The sequence below is a fragment of the Aspergillus japonicus genome (assembly GCF_003184785.1).
Source record: "Aspergillus japonicus CBS 114.51 unplaced genomic scaffold BO86scaffold_10, whole genome shotgun sequence".
In the NCBI taxonomy this organism is placed as follows: Eukaryota; Fungi; Ascomycota; class Eurotiomycetes; order Eurotiales; family Aspergillaceae; genus Aspergillus; species Aspergillus japonicus.
In genome coordinates this window covers 397,942-421,582 of record NW_020291647.1, presented here as the reverse complement: position 1 = coordinate 421,582, position 23,641 = coordinate 397,942, and the positions used below count along the sequence as shown (strand labels likewise).

The 23,641-nt window shown below is 51.3% G+C and overlaps 9 protein-coding genes across 9 annotated transcripts; 6 read left to right on the top strand and 3 right to left on the bottom strand.

Moving 5' to 3' along the window:
• Positions 1–2,572: 2,572 nt before the first annotated feature.
• On the top strand, positions 2,573–3,699 carry BO86DRAFT_424640 (uncharacterized protein; the record flags this gene model as incomplete). Its single annotated transcript, XM_025675459.1, has 5 exons — positions 2,573–2,581; positions 2,630–2,775; positions 2,826–2,934; positions 3,042–3,067; positions 3,303–3,699. 5 exons carry the CDS (start codon positions 2,573–2,575, stop codon positions 3,697–3,699), a joined length of 687 nt encoding a protein of 228 aa, XP_025530026.1.
• Positions 3,700–6,640: 2,941 nt separating this feature from the next.
• Positions 6,641–7,499, top strand: BO86DRAFT_13267 (uncharacterized protein). Its single transcript, XM_025666115.1, has 4 exons — positions 6,641–6,717; positions 6,781–6,811; positions 6,879–6,960; positions 7,031–7,499. The coding sequence occupies exons 1-4, from the start codon at positions 6,695–6,697 to the stop codon at positions 7,276–7,278; spliced, it is 384 nt and encodes a 127-aa protein (XP_025530025.1). The 5' UTR covers positions 6,641–6,694; the 3' UTR covers positions 7,279–7,499.
• A 104-nt stretch (positions 7,500–7,603) lies between these two features.
• On the top strand, positions 7,604–9,121 carry BO86DRAFT_387245 (uncharacterized protein). Its single transcript, XM_025671545.1, has one exon. The coding sequence runs from the start codon at positions 7,847–7,849 to the stop codon at positions 9,050–9,052; it is 1,206 nt and encodes a 401-aa protein (XP_025530024.1). The 5' UTR covers positions 7,604–7,846; the 3' UTR covers positions 9,053–9,121.
• Positions 9,122–10,391: 1,270 nt separating this feature from the next.
• On the bottom strand, positions 10,392–10,631 carry BO86DRAFT_387243 (uncharacterized protein). Its single transcript, XM_025671544.1, has one exon. The coding sequence runs from the start codon at positions 10,623–10,625 to the stop codon at positions 10,443–10,445; it is 183 nt and encodes a 60-aa protein (XP_025530023.1). The 5' UTR covers positions 10,626–10,631; the 3' UTR covers positions 10,392–10,442.
• Positions 10,632–10,984: 353 nt separating this feature from the next.
• Positions 10,985–12,765, bottom strand: ecm33 (GPI-anchored protein Ecm33). The gene is made up of 3 exons (XM_025666109.1): positions 12,543–12,765; positions 11,638–12,478; positions 10,985–11,584 (listed from the first exon to the last, which is right to left on the bottom strand). The coding sequence occupies exons 1-3, from the start codon at positions 12,601–12,603 to the stop codon at positions 11,284–11,286; spliced, it is 1,203 nt and encodes a 400-aa protein (XP_025530022.1). The 5' UTR covers positions 12,604–12,765; the 3' UTR covers positions 10,985–11,283.
• On the top strand, positions 12,714–13,338 carry BO86DRAFT_13151 (uncharacterized protein). The gene has a single exon (XM_025666108.1). The coding sequence runs from the start codon at positions 12,929–12,931 to the stop codon at positions 13,247–13,249; it is 321 nt and encodes a 106-aa protein (XP_025530021.1). The 5' UTR covers positions 12,714–12,928; the 3' UTR covers positions 13,250–13,338.
• A 4,462-nt stretch (positions 13,339–17,800) lies between these two features.
• alkA (DNA-3-methyladenine glycosylase II) lies at positions 17,801–19,431 on the top strand. Its single transcript, XM_025668834.1, has 3 exons — positions 17,801–18,932; positions 18,996–19,118; positions 19,177–19,431. Exons 1-3 carry the CDS (start codon positions 17,908–17,910, stop codon positions 19,238–19,240), a joined length of 1,212 nt encoding a protein of 403 aa, XP_025530020.1. The 5' UTR covers positions 17,801–17,907; the 3' UTR covers positions 19,241–19,431.
• A 113-nt stretch (positions 19,432–19,544) lies between these two features.
• On the bottom strand, positions 19,545–20,685 carry BO86DRAFT_387239 (ubiquinol--cytochrome-c reductase subunit 7). Its single transcript, XM_025671543.1, has 4 exons — positions 20,463–20,685; positions 20,156–20,264; positions 20,040–20,093; positions 19,545–19,852 (listed from the first exon to the last, which is right to left on the bottom strand). The coding sequence occupies exons 1-4, from the start codon at positions 20,576–20,578 to the stop codon at positions 19,763–19,765; spliced, it is 369 nt and encodes a 122-aa protein (XP_025530019.1). The 5' UTR covers positions 20,579–20,685; the 3' UTR covers positions 19,545–19,762.
• A 239-nt stretch (positions 20,686–20,924) lies between these two features.
• Positions 20,925–23,031, top strand: BO86DRAFT_446562 (putative mitochondrial carrier protein). Its single transcript, XM_025676532.1, has 2 exons — positions 20,925–21,865; positions 21,917–23,031. Exons 1-2 carry the CDS (start codon positions 21,406–21,408, stop codon positions 22,693–22,695), a joined length of 1,239 nt encoding a protein of 412 aa, XP_025530018.1. The 5' UTR covers positions 20,925–21,405; the 3' UTR covers positions 22,696–23,031.
• Positions 23,032–23,641: the final 610 nt, after the last annotated feature.

Genomic DNA, 23,641 nt, shown 5'->3' with positions numbered 1-23,641 from the left:
ATAGTTTCGAGACTGCCTTTCAAGGGGAATAGATGAGTGACTAAAGATGGAGTGGCGAATGGATTGTAATGCTAGAAAACAATATTGTGATCAAGGGGAAGGGTTGCTATGGACAGCTGAGAAACACTGAAAATATTCAATTGGAACCACGAGGTATGGAAGATATAATCGAGGAACACTGGGCTTTCCAGGGATACGGGAGGCTTCCGCTGCATGATTTATATTGCAGGTAGTGAACGAGGAGACAGGAGGGGGAATTGATGAATCCAATGAAGGAGGTGGGGGGGGGGAGAAGAGCGAGCGCGGAAAGACGCCATTGTGGTGGCGCTCAGACGTACAGTTGAGCTGGCAATGAACTGCATCAGATGGAGAGGAAGAAGGAGATCCGAAGGATAGGCAAGATGGGAGGGTCCATCTCTGTGTGGGAGTGTGTGTGGGAGCGTGTATGTGTGTATGTGTAAAAAGTGAAGATGAGTAGCACTGCAAGCTGTAGTTGAGAGGAAGGATGTATCAACAACTCCATCCCAGAGTAGTACTGTACTTCATTGGTACCGGCACCACCGCCGCCAGGCCGGGCCCCCTCAAGCCTCCATAACCAGTGGTTACAGGGCTTGTACTTTTCCTAGTCTGAGTTAAATGGATTAGCTCGATCTGCGACTTCCTCAAGAAGGAAACGGGGCTACCGTCGATTACTTACAGCTTCCCTCCCGGGCGTTGTTTGATGTTATTTTTACTCCTGGGGAAATATTCCTTTTTTTCCTACTTCTATTTTTCAAATTTTGCTTTTTTCTTCATCGTTTTTATTTTGCTTTTTTTATTTTGGTGTTTTTCTTCTTTTCTATTTTTCTCTTCGATTTTCCCAAAGCAAAGAGTTGCTTTTGACCTCTCGCAACTATACACAAGATCCCCCCAATTTGGTGCAGGTCTTACACGGTATACTAGATCATCACAATGGCCACGGTGTATATTCTTGGTTGGCATTGTCATGGTGGTTGAGTTCGTGCATCCAGACTCTCCCCGACGTCCTTCGGGCCAGGAACAATGAAACCTATCTGACCTTATGGCTCCATTTGGTCCCATTCGGGATCTCCTGCTCATTCTTCATCGTCCTCTTCTCCATGAGGACACGCGGGGAAGCACCAAGAAGATTCCGGCAAAGTTCGACAGCTCGAGCTAGTGACTTTTTTGGATCATTCGGGTCCCCGGGCTGGGTCCTCTGGGCCCTCTGGGCCCTCTGGGTCCTCTTTGGGGCAGATATCTCTATCACAAATTGGCACAGACGCGAGGCAGCACCGGATCGACGAATCAACGTGCCATGATCCCGATGCCCAAGAGAGTCGAATGAGGATCGAAGACCCTTGATTTGTCACCACTACAGCGGTTTTCGATCTACACGGGGCGAAGAGGTATCGACTCCCCTTGCATTACAGCCATCAATAGTTTGCTCGGGCCAATGGCCATGGTCCATTCGGGGAGTGTTGCGACGCCTCGACCCAGACGGCGGTGCATCCGTGAACTGATAGTGTCCAGGTGGGAAACGTTCCTATTGTTCGTACAAGCGCAATTTAGTGGCTGTATGGAGGTAAGAACCGAGTCTCTGACGCTTATCTATCCTGTCGGTGCCCGAGCAGACAGCCTTTGCGGGGTACAGTGAGAAGCACAGGTCTCTCTGAGGGCCATACCTATAAGGAACGATCAGCCATTATTGCAGGGGGGGGCACTCAGCCAAGGTACCAACGACGAAACGCAGATCGGATCAGACATCCGGAACTCTTGGCTGGATGGCTTATCGTCTCCTTGATACCTCATCCCATGTACCGTATTCGAGTGCTCCAGATCCTATATACAGTATAGGAACAGGTGCAGTACTGCGCTGAGATGCGACCCTGAGAAGGCGAGGACTCCAGAGTCCCACAGTCTGATTATTGCTCACGACAATAAGATCATTGTATCGAGAGTACAAAAGTACCAATAAAGGGACCAAAGCCCTGGAATCAGTATGTACTATACATAAACATCCGACGCGCAGACGAGTGGAGGCATCCCCAAAGCAGATCATCACTTCGGCAGGAGGAGATCAGTACTTGATAGCACGAAGCAAGGACTCTCGAGGGAAGATGCAAAAAGTACGTGAGACAGGTTCTGCGAGGAGGCCATGGATTTAGCGTCATGCCAGGGAAGTCCCGAAGCGATGACGCCCACCACGATGTCATTTCTCTGCTTTGGTCTATGTTTCCAACCTGAGAGATAGCAGGGTCAAAAGTCGCAACCGTTGATTATCGATTGAGGCTAGAACAAGGCCGTTGTCGCTGCTGTTGATGCCTTGCGTTGCTCCGAGTCTGTCGTCGTCGTCGTTGTTGTTGTTGTAGTATATTTTTGCGAAGAATAACAATAACAATGGGTACTATGATTGAGCTCCAGGCCCAGCGCCTTGAACAGTCATCTACTGTACTACCGAATTGGGAAACGCAGCAGGTGGACTTGGGACAGGACCAGTGAGTTTGGTTTGATGTGGAAGGCCGAATGGGCCCGACTCAAGGGGGTCCAAACTCAACCTACAGTACTGAGTACTATGTACTCTGTATGTACGTACAGTACTATGTATGTCCTGTACTAGGTAATAATGTAGCCCGCGGGACAGCATTGGATCGTCGACAGCCGAGGAAGGGCCCATCCGACTGGGTCTCTGGCTGATCCCAGCGACCGGGATGTGACTGGCGGGCTGTCAGGCGTGGCTTCTGGACTTAATCGCCCGCCACTGTTTGTTTATACTTTGTATGATGGGAATATTTGGAATCTAATATCTATTCAAAAAGTCAATCCAGAGCACTAAACCCACAGCAACAACCAGAACCAGAACCACAACAATCACGAGCCTCCAAAAGCAATGTTCATGACTCTGCTGTCAAGAGGGAGCAATATTCCACATTCCATGTAATGATTCCAGAACCATCCAAAAACGGGAGAAAACCCCAGCATCCGAATCGAAATAAGCACCGTACAGTACCTACCTACAGTAACCTACCTACAGATAATTGTAGGTAGGGGGTAAAATGGGACCTCAAACGTAGGGGGACCACCCGATCAGATCTGTCATATTTTGAGAGTCCCCGGATCTGAGATTTGCACCTCCTGAGATGAAGAAACTAATGGGTCTTCCGGCGCCCTAACTCTTCCCTAGGTATGGTAGCCCCACGTTGTTGAGGCGACTGACTGGAGGAGGAGACGATCGTTATACTCGTCACTATTATCGTTCCACCGTCATCGTCTTTACTACTAGCTACTCTACTGTACATGAATAGTAGGCTATTGATGGTCATCCATGGACGGAGCATGGCTGAATGTGTTCGTGTTCATATCACGGGTTGCCTGTCTCCTCCCACATGGTCTTTTCCCTTCCCGTCCCGTCATACGCCCTCCGTCCGTCCCCCCAGAGGGCCGGGAAGTGAGGAGCAGCCGCTATGCCAAAACAGGCGATCCTCCCTACGGCCTAGTCTAGAGCTTTGCTTTGCTTTGCTTCCTCATGGCGCTGAACGTTATCCCAAGATACTATCCCTCGGTTCCGCAGACAAGGAATTGCCAGCGCGCTTGCTAGACACTCGTCGTCGGCTACCACCGTTTGAAAGTTCCAAGTCCAAGTATCAACTATCAAGCCTGAAATATATTAATTTGCCCCCTCTCCCGGAGGAACCCGACTGAACGAGCGCTATGGAGGCTAGAAAGTACGCATTCTCCATAACATGATGAGTTGGCAATACATATATCCACTTGCGGAAAGGGATCATGAAACGCTGAACGCGATCCTCGAGAGACCCTAGCCCCTGTTTGATCAGAGATACCTTGCACGCTGTGGATGCCAGGCACGAACTCATTTGTGGTCTAGGTACAGAGTTTCCTCCCGTCCAAATGATTGCATGCAGACTTCCATACATGGCTTGGATATTTGATGGCGCTCAGGGGCCCCATGGATGAACCTTCAGCCAGGAATATTGTCCGGGGGGTGCTGCTGGTGCTAGCAAGTCCTTCTCTACCTAACCGTCTGTGTCGACAAGATTCTCGCTTATTCTCCGATATATCGTGGTCTCGAATCATAGATCCCTACCAATCTATTGATTCTTGCCAGGGATTCCCGGCAGCGAGACCCAAGAATCACGACCAAACGAATCCCGGGGAGGGGGGCTGAATTGAACCTTAATGCGGCTCCTTGATGAGATCTACCAGAGGACACGGACACAGTGCTGCCTCCATTGAGTAATGAAGACCATCATTTGACTTTGCCTGTCAGACGAAAGACAGCCACTCTGACATGATAGTCCTCTGAATTAACGTGGGTGGCAGCCGATCCTATCATTGGGCCCAAGGAGGAGAACGAGAGAAGGGGAAAAGAAGGTTAGGTTCGATTTGACTGCGGATTTGCGCTACACAGCATTTCCTTTTCCTTTTCCTTTTCCTTTTCCTTTTAGCGGGTCCTCAAGAGGACGCCAGCCTTAATCAACTGCGTAGACTAACTAGTAAGTTAGTAAGTTACTCATAACTCATACCTCATAACTAATTTACTAAACCGATTACTTCTTTGGTCAAATGGAAATTGAACTCCCAAGAATTGGCTTGATACTGGTCACAAAGGCTACACAAGCGTAAAGTTCAACCAAAGAGACTTGCCATCATCTAAGGAAGGTTGTCTAACTTATCGGGTAGTCTGCCCTAAGATAACGGTCTCCTGGAGGGGGCAAAAAAAAAAAAAAAAGCCAAAAACCAAAAACAAATCAAAACACACCAGCCACCACTAATCATCTCAGCTAGTCTGGGCGTGATGTATCACAAACCAAAAGCACCACTTCACCACTTCTCCTCCCCTCTCCTCCCCGCTGAGACCCCCCTCCCCTTCCCATCCCCTCTTCGTCCGCCATCAATGCGTTGTCCGAACCGGAAATCCACTCGAGTCTAGTCTACCTGTCGACTTGCCTACGGCACCATCCCTGGCTCTACCGGCTTCCCCTCAACGGACCCGTTTGGGCCCCACGCCACCCCGGTGGCTTTTTACAGTAGTACTACAGTAGTACGTACGTACGCAACCCTCAATATACTTACATGCCTAGTCTCATGGTCGAACATATAACTTTAATCCCCATCCACACATGAGCCACGTCCGTCATGGTGCGGGTAATGACCAGGGTTGTCCCGGCGTGCTACTATGCAAGATCACCTCATGTATCAGATTTTGGATGCAGTTCGCCACTCCCTCCTTCCACCCTTCATTCAGTCTCCAGCTCATGGGGCTGAGAATGAGATGAGATGAGATGAGCTGGCTGGCTGGCTGGCTGGATGATCTAGCCGGGGCTGGCACGAAGCTCAACTCACATTATCCCCCCCTCCTCCTTCGCAGGTGAGAGGGTGAGGTCCCATTCTCATTCCCCGAAACGGGGCATCACGATCAGATATCCGATGGAAGGCGAGACAAAAGGTCGGGTGATGTGATGTCGCCGCCGCCGGCAAGGCTACGACGACTCGTGCCATGTTTCAGGTTCACTAAGGGAGTAGGTAGGATTCTTCAGTGATTCTATGGTTCCATCGGATCTCGGTAGAACTCTCTCTCGATAGAATGAACCCTCGAATGGCCGGCCCATGGCGATGCACCATCCCCCAATCTCCTGCCGGACTGTGTCCGAATCCGTCTCTGGACACTTTGCCCTTCCGGCAACAACCACCTTGCCTCATCATCTCTACCTTGCCTAATTATTGCACGTCGCTTTGAACCCAGTGCGAAGTGCTCTTCAGTATAACCTAGATGAATCCTTGCCACTCTAAGCTTTGCGGTCCAGGCCCTACCGGGGGAGGGAGGCGAGAGGACAGACCAGCGATGAGCGCTGGCTAAGTGTTGCTCTCCCTACAGTCTCTGACAGACTAAGAAGCTTCAGGCATGCGTCATTGACATTGATGATGCCTTGCATCATCAGCCGTCAGTTCTCCATACAATACAGGGTTACCGTCTATCTATCATATGTGGCCCGAGGACTCTGTAAGCAGACACACAAGAACGACCATCATCAGCACTCCATCTCACGGGATCCACCCTTGACCCATTCCAAATAGCCTTTCTATTATTACCACCGACCCCGTGTCAATCCGTTCAGCAGGCAGAAAAGAATCTTAAATCGAGTACGGAGTAAAATCGTAGGTGATCAAAGAGCCTCCTCCCACCTGATCGAAGCCCGAGGTCGGGCGAGCCCCGAACTAAACCTACTGTACTGTTAGTTAGTTACACTCGTACTCAATCTCTCAACTCGAGGCTCGCACGGATCCTCGACCCTCCCTATCCTTTCTTTTCCCCTTTGCTCTACTTTGCTTCATCTCAAATCTAGGGGATGCAAGACAAAGAAAGTCTATCAGAACTGTGAATCCCCACATAGGCAGCGGGCCGCAGGATTCGAAACATCCTCGCTCTCTTTCTTTTTTAAATTTCCCTTTTCCCCTCGCGACTCCGTATTTAAAGTTAAGACCATTGCCGACAGATTCGCGTTCACATACCAGATTTAGAGAATGGCATGGCATCTACGGTACCGTGCGGTGGGAACTTTCGGCGCAAAGTACAGTAGTACAGTAGTACAGTAGTACATAGTCCATAGTCCATAGTCTAACTACCTAGTACCGTAGTCAGTCTAATTGAATGTGAAGAAAAGGTACTTTGTGTTCAATGCCCGTTCCTATCAATCGAAGGTATCCTCCGAGAATTCCCAGCCAATCAAGCTCAAGCTAATCTTTTGACCCATCCTGCCCTAGGGACGGTAGCTGGCGTGCAGGCATTTGTCCGGTAGGACTTCTCGGGGCTGTATGTCACTGTACAGAGCGGAGTCACGGTGGCTAACGAGTAACACAAGAGGACTCAAGTCTCGGACTACATGCCATGGAGATCTCCGTTCAGTGTGCAGTACTTTTTTTCCTCTTACCCAGCTCTTGATTGTAGCTATGCCACTCTCCCCTCGTCTCCGCATGACTGATCAATCAATCAACAATCTAATGACTTCCATAGGGCAAAGAAAGATCCATGACCGCATCCCGAGCTGCCTGATGGTGGTGTGCTGTCTCGGAATTCGTCGTTTGCTCGGGCATCTTCTGCTGTGCGATGCTTGGGTAATACTCGCAATGTTTTGTGCCGGTGTCTTTGGTTCTATAGCGCCCCTTCGGAGGGGTGATGCGCAGCCCTCTGCGGCTAGGTCTGTATCTAACTCGCAGTCTCGCTGGAAAATCCGAGTGTCCCAGCCAAAAATTGGGGGGTAATGAATTGACCTGAAGCTTAGAAGCCTTGAGCTCCAGCTTTCATTCCCAAAGCTGAAGATTCCATGGCTGCGTGCTCTTTGCGTGCCAAACGACACATAATGCGGCCATCCGCTCTGGTCAAAGTTGGCTCAAATGGCAACAAAGGAAGTCGGCCAGTCCCTCCTCTGCCACCTCAATCCACCATCAACTGAAGCAAACCACCACTGGTTCAATGGGGGCTGCTCTTTGACGGCTTTGATTCGAGACAAAGACAAGCATCGCTCTGTTGTGATTGTTCCCGAAATAGTACGAGCCTTTTCTTTTTTGCGCCCCCATCTACCAAGCAGCCTCAATCAGAACAAACCGTCTGCACAATGGCCAAGTCGAGCTTCTCGGATGTGCGACTGCAGGATAAAAGCTCTCAAGGCGTCAGTATGTCTACACCGTTCTACCTTCACGCTCTGGCAATCTGTTGTCGTTTTCACTCGATCGAACTAGTTGATCTCCTGGCTTACTCTGCTCTGTCTTTGCTTTTTTTTCTTTGTTGACTATTTCTAGTTCGTCGCTGGAATTTCCCTTTCCTTTCAAGATGCCGGTGAAATCAGCTAGTTCGGTCAGCCCGGATGAGCCCCTCAAGCATGAAAAGTCTCGTGATGGCCATTCCGATGACGAGGGCTCAGATGGCGAGGGCTCAGATGGGGAGAGAGAACTTGTCATACTTGAGCTTCCCAAGGTGGATGGTGCCGACTATGGAGACGAGGAGCTCGAAGCCGAACTCACCAAGCTCGGGCGGTCTAAACGTTCGAGCTATGCCATCCGCCGTCCACGGATATTCATTCCGGCCCGGGACCATGAAGTCTTCTCGGTGACGGAACCGCCTCTCGCTGGCACGAGGCTGTTCCATAAGTATCGGGTTGGACGGACAACTTTCCGGATCCTGATCGGCACCGAGCCACCGCCGGGCCCGTCCGACCAGACGAACACGCTGGGATACCAACTGCTCCGGAAAGATATGTTCCTCCTGAGCAGTTCGCTGCCGGCATTGTGCCAGCCGTTCTTCAAGGCGTATGCGGACTGGACCGGCGACGATCTCGAGAGTCATCTCCTGCGTTCCGAAGTCCACTTGCAGTTGGCGACCAACAAGGACGGACTGCCCACGGTCATCAACCTCACTCCGCCGGGCCATCTGCCCGCCTTTACGGTTCGTCAGGGCCCGGGATATGACAAGACCCCCTGGCCGGACCTAAGCATTCCCGCCGGCTTTCCCCGCTATGAACTCGCGGCAGCCACAGTGGTGGAGACGATATTCCCGGACCGGGTATACAAGGTTGAGATCGACGGCACGCCGCTCATCTACAAGAGAGGGAAGTGGCGGAAGTGGCTCACACGCGAGGCTACCATGCTTCGGGAATTGGAGGGGTGTTCCCTTCGTATACCCAAGCTGGCGGGCTTCATCGGGTTGGAGAGCCAGGGTCCAGGAATTCTGATATCGTTCATCCCCCACGAAACCACTCTGTGGGATGTTCGGGACAACATGCAGACGACGGATCTCGCTGTGCGCCACAAGTGGTTTGACCAAATTCAGGGAACTGTCATGGTGCTTCACCAGAGGGGTATGACCTGGGGAGATGTCAAGCCAGACAACGTTCTGATTGACAGCAACCGGGACGCGTGGATCATAGATCTAGAGGGAGGTGCTACAGAGGGCTACGTGCCCCTAGAGCTGACGGGAACAGTAGCAGGTGATCTTGTGGGGTTGAAGGCGATCCGTGAATTCTTGGGCTTGCCGGACTGAAGGATAGATGGCTGGCTATGAATGATCAGAGGCGTGGAGCCCGGTGATGATGTACCTAGTGAACACTTGGTCAGTTTGTTTGTTTTCCTTCAGAATGTGACTACATGTTTTATTTACCTGGGCTTTTCGAATGGCTGGTGCGCACACCAATTTCTCACTCTTTGCTCCTGTTTGTTCCGCTCTTTCTTTTTTCAAATCGCCGGTGCTACGACGGACGGCTCCAGACCACTGACCTGTACTGTTCCATGACTGAGTCAGATCCTATCTGTCTAATGAGTGCCCAACAAGGTCACCAACCTGGTTTGTCTTCTCCCCCGCCCCGTTTGCCCGTTTGTCTCCCCTCCGTGCAGAATGCCGAAAACCAACAAAGCATGAGTCTTTTAGTCAATCCAGCCATCAGCCACACGCTGCGTCATCGATGGTTTGAGAAGGGAAAATAGAAAGATCTAGCCTTTTATCAGACGAGCTCCGGAAGCCTCTTCCACAGCCGGGGTTGCTTTTAAAAAGGGCCTGATATCTGCTGGAGACCACCGTCATATCATCCTACCATTCACTTCTCCCCTCTCCAAATAGCCAATCCTTTCAACTCGACCATTTCCTCCCCCTTGGATCCCAGCTGCTTTTCGAACGTACCCAATCACGGGGCCCACGATTCACCAAAGACGCGGCCCCCCCCCTCCCATTTCACCATGGCCCAGAACAGCGCCCCATCATCAGAGATCCCCGAGGCACGGTGCGGCAAACATCCCCTGCGGTACGAGGAGATCGTGCGCCGTGGTACATGTGTAAATGCCCAAGGCCAGCTGGTCAACTACAACTACGTGGAAACTCATTATGATCCGGAAGGTTTTAACCGTTGTTGTCGTTCTTGTAGACAGAAGGAAAAGAAGGAAAGAGTGTATACTGTTTAGCCGCTATCTGCCTCCCCTTTCCCCTAGAGATAATCCTCTTGCAAGAACTCTAATTAAGACAACGGGAGGGACTAATTGTGTGGGTATAGCCCAACTTCTCCATTATGTCCAAAGAGAAAAAAAAAACAAGACATGTCATGTTCTGGCGCAGCCGCAGTGGAGGTACTGTACATCTACATAGATATCGGCCATCACACCACTCCACTACATTCCACTTTTCCTCCGAGCTGCCTATTGTTCGGATCTTGATTCCGGAACCACTCAATGGACCAGAAAAAGGAACAACATCTAGGAGAAAGAAAAAAGAAAAAAAAAACAACTTTCGTAAGATAAACAGATTCTAATACATAGCCCGCAATCAATTAGGTCTACAATGCAAGTATAAAGTGAAGCACTGCACCCATGACGGAGTACTCCTAGCACAGACACCAATTCACCCCGCGCATCTGACACGTCCTTATTTCCACTAACTACACAGGTCATGGATACGTCTGCAATGCACAATTCTCTGCAAGTTGCATACTGAGCAGACAAAAGGTACTAACCGACCCATCGGATGCGAGAGCCGTGCGCCGTCCCTCCCCCTCCGGGCAGACGATCCACTTGCACGATCTCTCAGATGGCGGGTGCCTAGATAGGTACGAAGGTAGGTGATATGTCATATACTTATCCTCATCCGCTGCGGATCCGAAGATGGTGCGTCGGCGAAGAGACGGGCGCATGAAGGCGTCCAACCATATACAGACGATTCAGAGTAGGGGCTGAGCAGACGCCCAGGCAGATACGAATGCAGCTCAATGCACGCTCGATGATTCCGGTGGAGATTAGGTTTGGCACCACGGTCTTGCGGGCAGCACGAGACTGGGGACTTGGCTTGACTCTTGAGTGTACTGCAGATCAAAACTACTGAAGATAGAAAAAGGGGAATTCGATGGGTTCAAATATGGACGATGAACTAATGGAATACAGAAGCAATGCACTAGCAGGCAACGAAGCAGCGTAAAACAGCAAAGGAACGTCTATAACACACGTCGAGACCGCTCACTGGGGCGAGTGCCCGGCGGCTAAGGCGGAAACCGTCCACAAACCCGTGACCGTGTCTCAATATTAAGCAGGATAAACACAAGGATAAACGGTCATTTCTTCGAAGGCAAGCACTGCTCCGCAAATGTTGCTCAACCCAATATTCAAATTATTATCATAAGAACAGCAGAGTACTGGGAATAACGACCAATTGCTCCTCAAGCAACTTTACACACAACGACCATCATAGGGGTCTAACAAAAGCGGTACACACAAATAAGCACTAGCGGGTGTCCTTTACAGAAGGTACTGGACGAAAGCACCGAAGATGGCAGCGGCACCCATGGCGGGGACGTTGACAATGTTCATGACAGAGGCGCTGTCGCTAGAGGTGGAAGAAGCGGAGCTGGTGCTGCTGGTGGAAGTGGTGGTGCCGGAGGATCCGTCCTTGGTGGTGGGGTGGGAGGTCTGGGTGCACTTGTAGGTACCACGGATGACGTTGTTGCTGTGCATCTTCTCGAAGGTGCTGCAGCTCAGGTTACCGGTGCTCTGGACGTTGAAACCACCCTTGACCTCCTCGAGAGCGGGGAGAGAGACACTGGAAGCAAGTCAGTCTATGCACATGAGTCTGTCCATGTGTAGGTAACTTACGAGTTGAATTCACCGCTGAAGTCAATGGCACCAGTAACAGTCTCAAGGTCGGGGAAAGAGATCTCCTCGAGCTTGTCGTTACGGGCAATCTGGAAACCACCGTTGACGGTCTTGAGGACAGGCATGCTGATGTTGGCAAGGTCGGAGTTATCGTCGAAGACGAGATCACCAGTGCTGGTGAGGTTGGCGGCGCTGAAGTTGGAGAAAGAGTTGCCCCAGAAGCCGAGCTGTCCGCTCAGCTCCTTGAGGGAGGGGATAGAGACAGCGCTGACGTTGCGGAAGGTCATGTTGGTACCACCGGCAAGGTTGGGAAGGATAATCTGGAGAGAGTCCAGGTTACCCGCGAAGTTGATCAGACCAGTGGCGTTGGTCAGGTCGTTGACATTGACGGTCTTCAGGTTGGTGTTCTCGGTGATATCGAAAGTGCCGACGCTCTTGAGGGAGATACCGTCCAAGCTGGTAAGACCGGTGTTGGTGATCTCGACATCGCCAGCCTCGGAGACACCCTTGGTGAAGTCGAGAGACTGGAGCTCAGGGAGGGCGGTCCAGGAGATGGCACCGACGCTGCTCAGGTTGGTCAAGCTGAGGGTGGTCAGGGTGGTCAGACCGTTCAGCTTGAAGGTGTCACCGATCGTGGAAAGGCTGGTGGAGGTGAGCGAGGTAAGGTTGCTGGCGCCATCGCTGGAGAGTCCACCGGTGATCTCGTAGGGACCGTTGATGCTCAGGTCACCAGAGAAGCTCTCGCTGATCTCAACGTCACCGGTGAGCTTCGTGCAAGTGGCGTAGCTGTCGGCATCGCTCTGGCTGGCGATCTTGATGGTGCTGCCGCTGCTACCACAGCCTGGTTTCGTGGTCAGTAAGAATGGCAACAGTCACGTCGGCAACCCAGGAAGGAATTCACTCACTGGCAGCGAGGGCGACCTGGGCCGCAGCGATGGCGGGAATAGCGTATTTGATGATGGCCATTGTTTCGAGTTGAGTTTAGACTGTTCGAATTCAGAACTTGACGTTAGCCTTGAAAGAACCGCGATGGGGAGATTTTAGAAGCCTGTCTTCCAAGACTGGCTGCAAGATTCTGACATGCAGTATCGGGCTCACTCAACAGCCGATGCGGCAGCGAGCAGATCTATTTGAGCGATGCAGGAAGAGAGTGGGACAATGAAAACAAACATGTTAACCTACCAATGACTGGAGAGTGGATTTGTGTGAAGTCTGGGCAAGGCGTGGCCCTTTGTAGTCAAGTTAAGCGTAAGAGCTGGAAAGGGGTGGAAGCGAAACAATAAATAAACGAATGGAAGAAGGGAGCTTCAACGAAGGAGAAGCTTTTTTTCAAGTTGGTTTTAGCGATTGCCTTCGAGGGAAGGAAAGAATCGGTTTGTTTGGGGTGCGGCGGATTAGGCAGGCACTTTCTGATACGGAAGAGAGAGGAGAAGGGAAGAAGAGAAAGGAAGAGAAAGAAGCGAGCGAGTGGGAAGAGGAGAAGAAGGAAGAAAGAAAGAAAGACTGGGATAACAAGAAGGGAAAACCACCAAGAAAGTGGGAAGGAAGACTTTCAGGGAGGACGAGAAAGGAGTCGTGGCCCCGAGGTTTGGTTTGGTTTGGTTTAGTTTAGTTTAGTTTAGTTTAGTTCAGGTGTGGACCTGAGACCGGGGGGAAAGCCAGAGAGGGGAGAGTGAATCTCCTTGCAATATTACCGGACTGTGTATATACACAGCCAGAACAGTACAATACATTGTCATTTACTGAGGACTGGAAGTAATTGTATGGGAGTCTACGGAGTACACTCTACAGACTGTACCTGAATGGATCGGGCTCGGCTGGGCTACTAATCAATTTCCTTCCAGTCCAGTTCCCAGTGGAGACAGCTGGTGAAGTGTCTGTCGAATGTCGATGGTGTGTGCCCATGGTGTGTCCATGGTAACGAAAGTACCGGGAAGGCGGCGGGAAAGAATAATAAACCGGCCACCAGCATGATCCAACCCACAGGAATCCGGTTCTTCTGAATTTTTGACCGGAAATCCGTCTATCCTAGTAGGCCTTCTTAGACTGCTCCATCTTGTAACACTTCACCAATGACTATGCCTGACAACCCTTTCTGATTCGCTCAGCAGCCCCTTTCCCCCCTCCCCTCTCCCCATCATCATACCAAACAAAATGTCTGATTGTCTCTGCTTCCAAGACAAAAGAGTGCTAACTGGTGGTTCATAATTTCATCCAATGATCCAACACCCTCTCTCTTCGCTGCCCTTTTTACACGGCACCTGGCAGGTCGCACCTACTACGGGGTTGAGAACAGAGGTCTCCATTGAGCCCGACGTCATACATCGTCAATTGAATCTAGATTGAATTCTAGAGACAGTACGGAGTATTTACAACGGTACTGCGAGTGACGGGGTAGACTATCTAGACTCTTTCTCTCTCTTGTCATGATCGGATCGCGACCCATACAGCGGAGATTCGACACAGTGAAATGAAAATGCCCCCTTCGATGGAATGCAGCCGGCGATGCGTCGCGGGAAATTGGGCTGGGAGCGAGGTAAAATGACGATGATGCACCAGCGCAGGCAAGGCAAGTCGATACAAAATTAGCATCTCGCCGCCAGGAGGGGCCAGACCTCTTTTTCATTAACATTGTTTAGGAAGCTCCCGCAGGACCTATCTGTTCCACCTAATATGTATTTGACACCCCGTCTGCCCCCCCCCTCCTCTCTCCTCCCTTCTTCACGCAACCATTTTAATCTCAGATTCTATCATTAGCTAACATTGGTCGATTATTGAGTTGTCCAGGACTGCCGGGGCCTGGATGGCACGTTTCCAAGAATGTTAAAGGCTAAGTGTTGTTATTGAGCCGGGTCGTCGCGTAGTGGTCGATCTGAATTTATTGGAATCTGAGGGAGCCCCGCCACTTGCAGACTACGAAAGAGACCGACGCGCGACTCTTGGTTTCTCGCCTGCCGTACATTGGTATGTGCTTAGCAACAATAGCAACAACAGGTTGGGGAATTCCACTGTTCACAGCTCAGGGATCAGCCACCATTGTGCCTCATCTTGACAATATTCTTTTCAGAAACCACGATGACTATTGTTGGGAGCACATAGCTGATCTCAGTCTATGAGATACCATCATCATCATCATCATCATCATCATCATCATCATCATTCATCGCTTTTCCTCTTCGCCTGCAAACTCAATTTGTATGCGTATCTTGGCTTCAGGTACGGGTGGGTACCAGACCTGAGCGAGAGCGGATAAACAGATGCCCTCACCAGGAAACCTAATAATAAACCCACCGAGTGAGAGTGGGTGGCGGGCCAGGAAGCCCATCAAGGGCGGGATTATCACGTGCTGCTATCATTCATACGTAGCACACTGTAACTCTCATACCACTGGTAGTGAGACCCACATCGCCTGGGCAAAGGCTGGAATTGTGAGCATATCTGGTAATACCACTAGATCGTAACGTACATACCGTACAGTCTAGGTACGGTACATTTGTCCGGCTGGATAAGCCTTCCGATGGATGGAAGTGAAGTAACTGCCCAAGTGTGCAGCTAGTCGGAGTAGCAGGATGTCATAGGTCCATCGTCGCCGACCAGTGGCGATGACCTGAAACACTCATGAAATGACTCTATCTACGTGCGCTATCAATGGTGTTCAAGCGACACACTTGCATTATCGTCGATACCGACCCTGTAAGGGAGCTGCTGTTGGATGATGAAGTAGTACCACTTTCTTACTCATAGTAATCATCGCGGGCATTGATGACCCAGCGAGGAGGGGACGAACGCAGGACTAACCGAGCATCTGAAAAATTCCTGGAAATTTGATCGTCATGGTCACTGCCGCTATTGCTTGTTCCTCCTTGATCGGCTTTAGAGTTCTTCAGCTACTTTCAGACCCATCGAAAAAAAAAAAATAAAGGAAAAACTCCACAACTTATCGGTCGCAATAATCAGACCCGACACGGCAATTTAACCACCACCCTTCTTAAAGTGGCGCAATGCGCCCTTGCGATGCAAAGCAGAGAAACAATGGCAGATATGTTAGGCTCACTAGGGATACTATGTAAGTCCGTCGACATGATTGTGAGAGTCCAGCGGGAAATAATATCTAATGTGCATCGAGCCCATGCAAACCTCGGTGGTAAGTTAGAGTTGTTATTGCTCTGCATGGAGGTTCGAGGTGCCTCCGTAATCAAGACGCATCAAGGAAGATAATGTTTACCAGCGAGCACGTTCGCCCTAGCGCCACGACGACGCGGGTGGCTTGCCCCGGCTAACGACTGTACTAGTAAACTAAGCTAATCCTCGACTCAGTGACAGTAGTGTAGTCTAACTTCTCCTTTTAGCTGATAAGAACAAAGGAACTCCGTGACTATACGGAGTAAATGGCAGCAGTTCTCTGATGTCTTGTCAACCACTACATCTAGAAATCAGGCGTGAAATATTGCTGTTCTTCTCCCGGATACAACCACAATCATGACTGATGCGATGTATACAAACACCCGCTCCGGTGTCTCCAGGGTATCGACGCTCAACGTGCGCCACTGGAAGTCATGCTCTTACATCGCACTGCGATAGAGAGCACGCTCTTCTTACGCGAGTGATTTGATCAATTGCGGAGATCCTAAAGCCTACTCAACATTGAGACACATCTGTCTCTTCTCATGGCGGCGGCCGCATCAGAACACATCCTCATACCGCCCGTTGCCCATGATTCATACTTCAATTGTCCTCATTAGCCGAGAAGAGCATTCGCTTTCATCTCTAGTCCCTTGTTAATAGAACATCGGGCGCTTCCGAGTGTTCTAGCTGCCTAATACTTGGTTTTCGGACCCCATTGTAAGTCCTGACCTCGGGACCTCCCTTCATCAAACAGCGACCAACGCGGCCGTTCTGGCCCCTAACCTGAACATTGAACATACTCGGTATCAGAAGCATACCATACCAATGCAGTCTGCCCCGTTCGGCCACACAAACAAACGTACTGTAAGCCGATGCTCGCATCTCTAGAGATGCATACTATCATCTCCTACATCCTACCTCCGACAAAGAGTCAGTTGACCTTCTCAGAGTTATACAAACGACTAAGTGAACGACCCACTTTGCTTTTTTTTTTCCCCTTCTTCTTCTCGCAACTTGTACTATGACCATGGTCCGCTCAATCGATGACGCAAGCCCACGCTATCGGTATCGATCGTAATGGTTAGATTCCTTACCAATGGGTTCATGGTATTTAGCCCCCCTTATTGGCGGTCCAAATGTAAACCTGCCCCCTTCGATTGAAGGTGATCCGCCACAGGAACCAATTCCCTGGGCAGATATGCGCCACCAGTTTTGCCTTCAACCCTCCTCCGTGAATGGGATGCAAAGAAAGAATCAGCAAAGAAAAAAAGTAAATGTGTTTTTTTCATGTGAACCACTATCCAGTGCCATAGAAATGCTTGAGACATGGCCAATCGGGCCCTTTCCAGCGATTGGGCAACGGAGTCTTCCGTCCTCCGATTCAGGTTCCACACTGGAAGAACTCCCATGGAGCTGACCATATATATTGTGTGGTCCACTGCTGTCGACGGAGAAGTGCAATCTATTCAGCATTTGTCTATGCTTCTAAATGTTCCATCCTGGGTTAGAGCGGCGAGAGGACTATGTATCGTGCTCGAGAGTAGGAGCGGTCGTAAAGGAGGCGGCCATAATGAAAAGGGGTAATCGGCATAGAAGTTGGAAGGGCTAGGTCCGGCCGTGTGGTGTGAGCTGAAATTGGTGCAATGTGGACAGAACCCCATTGATCACATAGCAATGGACATTATCTTGCGACCGTGGAATGTGTGAACCAGGTTGAATGTCTAGATCCGGAGACAGAATCGAGCTCCAGTAGTTGAGTACGCACGGGGAATATCTTGTGGAATCGACTAGGTAGCCAGCCTTTGTTGTAGCGATTACTGCAAGTCGACAGGTTGACTGGGGGCTGATAGACAGCATGGCAGCAGAAAAGAATTGAATGACTCAGAGAACCAGGCCGTTTACGGTAAAATGCGGGGAATATGGGAACATCGCAGTTCTCTCCGCGAGTGATGATTCTCGATGGCGGGCATGTATGTCGGAGATGTTTCTCGACCCGGCGGCCGAGCTTGTCGGCGTCCGCCTGTACCTCGCGACGTCACTCCGCCAAGAGTAACCACTGCAAAGAGTGGCTGACGGCGTCAGAGGATGTGCATTCACGCTTCAACCTCATACAAGCATTATTTATGATATACACTGCATGAGGCTATGATGGCGTTACGGCGTTCAGCTCGTCTGAGCGCACTGCCCACCAGCAAAGTCCCAGTACTGCAACCAACCACCACCACTGCACCAGCCAGGAACAGCAGCAGCAGCAGCAGCAAAGCGTCACCGAGCAACAAGGTCTCTAAACCACGAAAACCATCAGCTAGGGGCAAGAAAGTCCTACATGCAACGCCCCCAGAGCAAAATGCCCCTTCAAGCTCGACCCCAGCCAAGCCCACACCCTCATCCGCCACAGCGACCTCCGACTCGGAAAACATATCAGCAGCGCCTGCTAACATCTGGGACCCCGTGCCTGGCAATAATGATCACAGCGCGAGCACTAGACCTCGTCACACCACCACCACCCCTCCTCCCCTCGACCGACCTGTCGAACCGCACCGAACCAACGCAACGCTCCTGACCCCGCACGGCTCCTCAATCGTCGCCTACCCTCCCGGAACAGAGAATGAATCGCCCAGCAAGACCGGCCGACCACGACCGACCGCCACGACGGGGACGCTCCTCGAGAAAGCGATAGCGCATCTGATCGCGACGGACCCTCGCCTCGACCCGATCATCAAGGCCCACCCGTGCCCGCTGTTCACCGCGGAGGGGCTGGCGGAAGAGATCGACCCCTTCCGCAGCCTGGTCCAGAGTATCATCGGACAGCAGGTGTCGGGCGCCGCGGCCAAGTCGATCCGCGATAAGTTCGTGGCATTGTTCAACACCGGAAAAAATGGGACGTATGCGCGGGACAGGTTTCCGACGCCGGAGGACATCATCAAGATGGATATCGAGACGCTGCGGACCGCGGGCCTCTCCCAGCGGAAGGCCGAGTATATTTTGGGCCTGTCGCAGAAGTTCGCGGACGGGGAGCTGAGCGCGCGGATGCTGCTGAACGCCACGGACGAGGAGCTGGTCCAGAAGCTCACGGCCGTGAGGGGCTTGGGCCTCTGGTCCGTGGAGATGTTTGCTTGCTTTGCCTTGAAGCGCATAGACGTCTTCTCGACCGGTGATCTGGGCGTGCAGTACGTCATCGATCTTTCTCGTTGCCTCGCCGTCGATCTAGTCCGCTAATAGTTTCTTTCTAGGAGAGGATGCGCCGTGTTTACAGGCAAGGATGTAAGTAAGTTGAAGGGGAAAGGTGGAGGTAAGTTCAAATACATGGCTGAAAAAGATATGTTGGAATTGGCCGCCAAGTACGCTCCGTACAGGTACGTGTTGGACATGCTATGTGCTGTGGGCGCTCCTCCTCGCTTACACTTGTCATAGGAGCCTCTTCATGTGGTACATGTGGCGAGTGACGGATGTAAATCTCGCCGTGATGAGCTCATAGCTCTGGGAAGAGTAAGTGATGATAGAAAGGCCCTTGGGCTGCTTAGTCCACCGATGGGTGCATGTGAGACTATAGATCTGTACATAGCCAACGCTATGGGCTAGCTAGCTCCCTAGATGTGACAGAATATCTTGGATAGCAAGGCGAGCATGGCCCGAAGAACCCATGCATTTGGTGTAGAATCCCGAGTTGTCCATTGGATGACGTATACCATTTCGTTATCTAGAGGACTGACAATCAAGGCATGGAGTGTCGTAAGAACGGCTACGGTCATTGCAAGATGCAAACTGGATTGAAGCATAGCAAAAGACGAAGACAGATGGATTTGTACAGTGTCAGTACACGTGGCTGAGCGACATATCATAGGTTCGATGAAGCGTTAGCTGGGTGCCAGTGGTGGGTAGCATCTCAGCTGAACCGGACAAGATAAACTCTTTTTCTCATTTCTATCCCGACCGTCCACGATTCCTGACGACGACAGTCTAATTCCGGTAACAAAAGGGCTCGAATTACTGAATCAATTTACCGGCGGACGACGAGGGTGTCGAGGTCTTCACGCTCCTTCTTCTCCTTCTCGATCTCGCGGATGATGGGGCTCAGGTACTCAACATCCTGTGGCCATCGTTAGTATATGTGTTCGAATGGTTGGGAATGGGTCTGGAAAGAGCGATATAGCCAGTCCGCGCATCGTTCTCGAAGCTCCGTCCAGGTGACAAATCCGGCTCACGGGATTGGCCGAGACCTTTTGCGGAGAACTGAACGGCTTATACTCGGAGGCATGGGATCAGATTCGACTCACCTCCTCGGGCTTGGTCTGCTCAGCAGGGGGGAGAAGGGTGTGAGAGACGGAGCACTGTTTCCGAGCTTCGTTAGTTTGTTGCTTCTTTGTGATATCGGGTCTTCGGTAGGGCGAACCTGGAATGCTCTGCGGATACGGAAGATGCGGTCGTAGGCCTCCTTGGGAGGGAGACGCTTGAGAGCAGTCTGAACAACGTCGCTCTCCTCGGGAATCAGGTCGTCGGCCCTACGCCCGGTCAGTTTATGGTGCCCTTCAAGGAAACGTGAATGATGATTTGCCCAGGGCAGGCAGCGATGCGGGTATGAACAGGGTTCACAGAGAATATCATGAGAATATGATGGTATACCCTCCGGACTCCTTCGCTGTTGTACACCAGACACATCGGATGCCAGTCTGAGCAGATTGAATGGCGAGGAGACCTACTTGAGACCAAGTCTTCTGTAGCCGGCGGCGTCGGTGTACCACTGAGCGAGTGGCGTCATCCAGCGCTTGAGCCATGGGCGCTTGACGATGAAGTTGGTGACGGAAGGAGCGGACATTGTGATAGATCCCAGCAGCGGGCGTGAGAAAGTCCAATTGACAAAGTGGTGTGGCGGGGGAGGGACTGCGAGATGTCAAGGCAAGCTTAGCAGGAGATGACCCGACGTTGGAGATTGTGCAAAACGGAGGTTCGGCGGGTGAACTTTCCCAAAAACATCCGAGTTGGCGCCTGAGGCACTCATAGTTGTCCGATTTTGTCCATAATATGTCTCACGTGATAGGCTCCCCAGGCATCCCTGTCGACACCCTGGTGGGTTTCTGATGCCTCAGGCTTCAACGGCGCTTGGTGCCGGTCTATTGTGGATTCACTCCACCTGACTTAGAGCGTTGCTGCTAACTAACGCAATTCACTTCATCTTGCCCACACGACTCCGTCCTTTTCCGTGTCTTTCAAGTTCCCTGCTCCCACTTGAGTCACTAGCTTCTATGCTCATTGCCCTAGAATCTTCATTGCTCGCTAGGCATGGAGATTATCACTCGCTGAATTTATTTTCGCTTGACAGGTTCTGCCATTCCGACCCCGATAGGAGCGTTGAGTCGATCTCCCAGACCCCGCCCCCGTCTGTGCCCCCGACAGGGTAACCTCGCAACGCATCAAAGCAATCGCTGGTCAGCCTCGGCTTACAGGGGTGTCATCAGCGCTTTCATCAGTTTGAGTATCGCCATTTCGTCGCCCGTGCTCTAAACGACGCCGCTCACCCGCCTTTCACCACGATTTGATAAAGGATCATACTGGGTTCCGGAGCGAGCACCGATATGCTCGGATCCGGGAACCCTCGGTGACATATAAAACGAATCAATAACTGCTTGCGCGCTGGCTGCGAACATGTATTCCGAAGGACATGGCTCGTCGGATGCCGCCAGCGGCTCTCAAGAGCAGCAAGTTCCTGCATCGCCCTCCACGCCCAATACACCGCCTCCCATGCTGACGAACCCGACCTTCCTTGATCGTCTCGAGATGATCTCCACGCGCATACCTGATGTCTGGATTACACCCTTCTGTGGAGCTAGTGCGGGTGTAGCGTCGGGTATTGTGACCTGTCCCTTGGATGTGATCAAGACAAAACTGCAGGCTCAAGGTGGATTCGCACGGCGGCGCGGCAAGGCGGTCGAAACGAAGGAACTGTATCGGGGTATGTTTGGTACTGGAAGGGTAATTTGGCGGGAAGACGGACTTCGAGGCTTATATCAAGGACTGGGTCCCATGCTGCTGGGATACCTTCCAACGTGGGCTGTCTATCTGGCTGTCTACGATCGCTCCCGGGAATATTTCTACGAGACTACTGGTAAGACAAGCCTCTCTTGTTAGTGATGACGCTGCTGACCTTATCCAATAGACAGCTGGTGGCTTTCCAGAGGGTACGCTTCTCTAACAGCTGGCGCCTGCTCTACGCTTGCGACGAACCCAATTTGGGTCATCAAGACGCGACTTATGTCCCAAAGCCTTAAATCCAGTAGTGAGGGGCTTCGGGCCCCGTGGCAGTATAACAGCACTTGGGATGCCGCTCGGAAGATGTACAGGACTGAAGGGATTCGCTCATTCTATTCGGGACTCACGCCGGCGCTACTAGGCTTGACGCATGTTGCCATTCAGTTCCCCCTGTATGAATACTTGAAAATGGCTTTCACCGGCTATGGGATCGGGGAGCATCCTGACAACGGCAGTTCTCACTGGATTGGCATCACTGCTGCTACTTTTCTTAGCAAGGTCTGCGCTAGCACTGTCACCTATCCACACGAAGTGCTTCGGACGAGACTGCAGACTCAGCAGCGGACGTCTCCAGCATCCTCACCCGAGGAAATCGCGTTCCGAGGTGGATTGGACCATCCCCCGGATCGTGGTCGCCCTCCAGGAGCGGCTTCCTCGGACGGCATGCCCAATCGGCCGCGATACACGGGAATTATTCGCACTTGCCAGACGATTCTCAGAGAAGAAGGCTGGCGTGCATTTTACTCAGGAATTGGCACGAATTTGTTCCGTGCTGTTCCGGCTGCGATGACTACCATGCTTACCTATGAATACCTCCGGAAGGCCATTTCGCATATACAACATGAAGGAAGGCTGAAGCTGGAAGTGCAAGAGGGCAAAGCCAGTGACTCTTCTGATGCGTTATAAATATTAGATTACTCAATTATTGTTACGGGGACATGCAACGGAGGGATAGTCGTGTTTGCTGCTTGCCGCTAGTCAGCCCATTGATGGTTGAGGAGACTTAAGGCTTTTCTTTATGGCGTGCTTACACGTTACACATTGTTCTATGGATGATACCTCGGCCTTGTATCAATGGTGGTGCCGGGGTAAAATGACGGGCCCTGACATGTGAAGTTTCAATCACGTCCTGTCCTTGTGGTTCGCCGTTTTGTGGTACTGAGCGTCTTTCCTTTCATGAACAGAATAAGTCATCAATGCAATTGTATATAGTCTGTCATTCAACTCTTTCCTCTCTGTCGTATCTTTCTATTGTTTCCAACCCTATACTAGTCAGTGTTCAGTTTTCCCACTATTGCCAGTATGAGCTTCTAGGGTTCAACCTTCAAGGACGTACCTAGCACTACGCAGTACTCAGTGCCATGCTTGAATCGAATATCGTCAACCCCGCCAGCCAATGAAATGACGTTCCCTGTAAGCGGTACAGTCACGTGATACACAAACTAAATATCCCGCCCCGACGTTCAAAAAGGTTTCCCTTCTCTTCCATACTCGCATCCTTGCTCAGGTTACTCTGTTGAGCAAAACTGCCATGATGGAGGCAAATACTTCAACGGAGGTGTCGATCGCGACAAGTTGATCCGGGATGCCTGGCCATTGACCGCACGCCACTCCCTAGAATCGATTCTGGAGTCATGATCATGATGCTATTTCCCCCCAGCCAGCATTCAACAGGCCTTGATGAAGGCCTACTCACCATGATCCGTTCTCCAGAGGTCAAGTCGCAGCGACCGTTCAGCCCTCCCTCATCCTTCAGCACCCTTTTGTCCATTGATATGATGAACATTTTTCAAATGGTAGATCCTGGTAGTCTTCATAAGGCCTGGGATATGACTATTCATACACTGAAAAT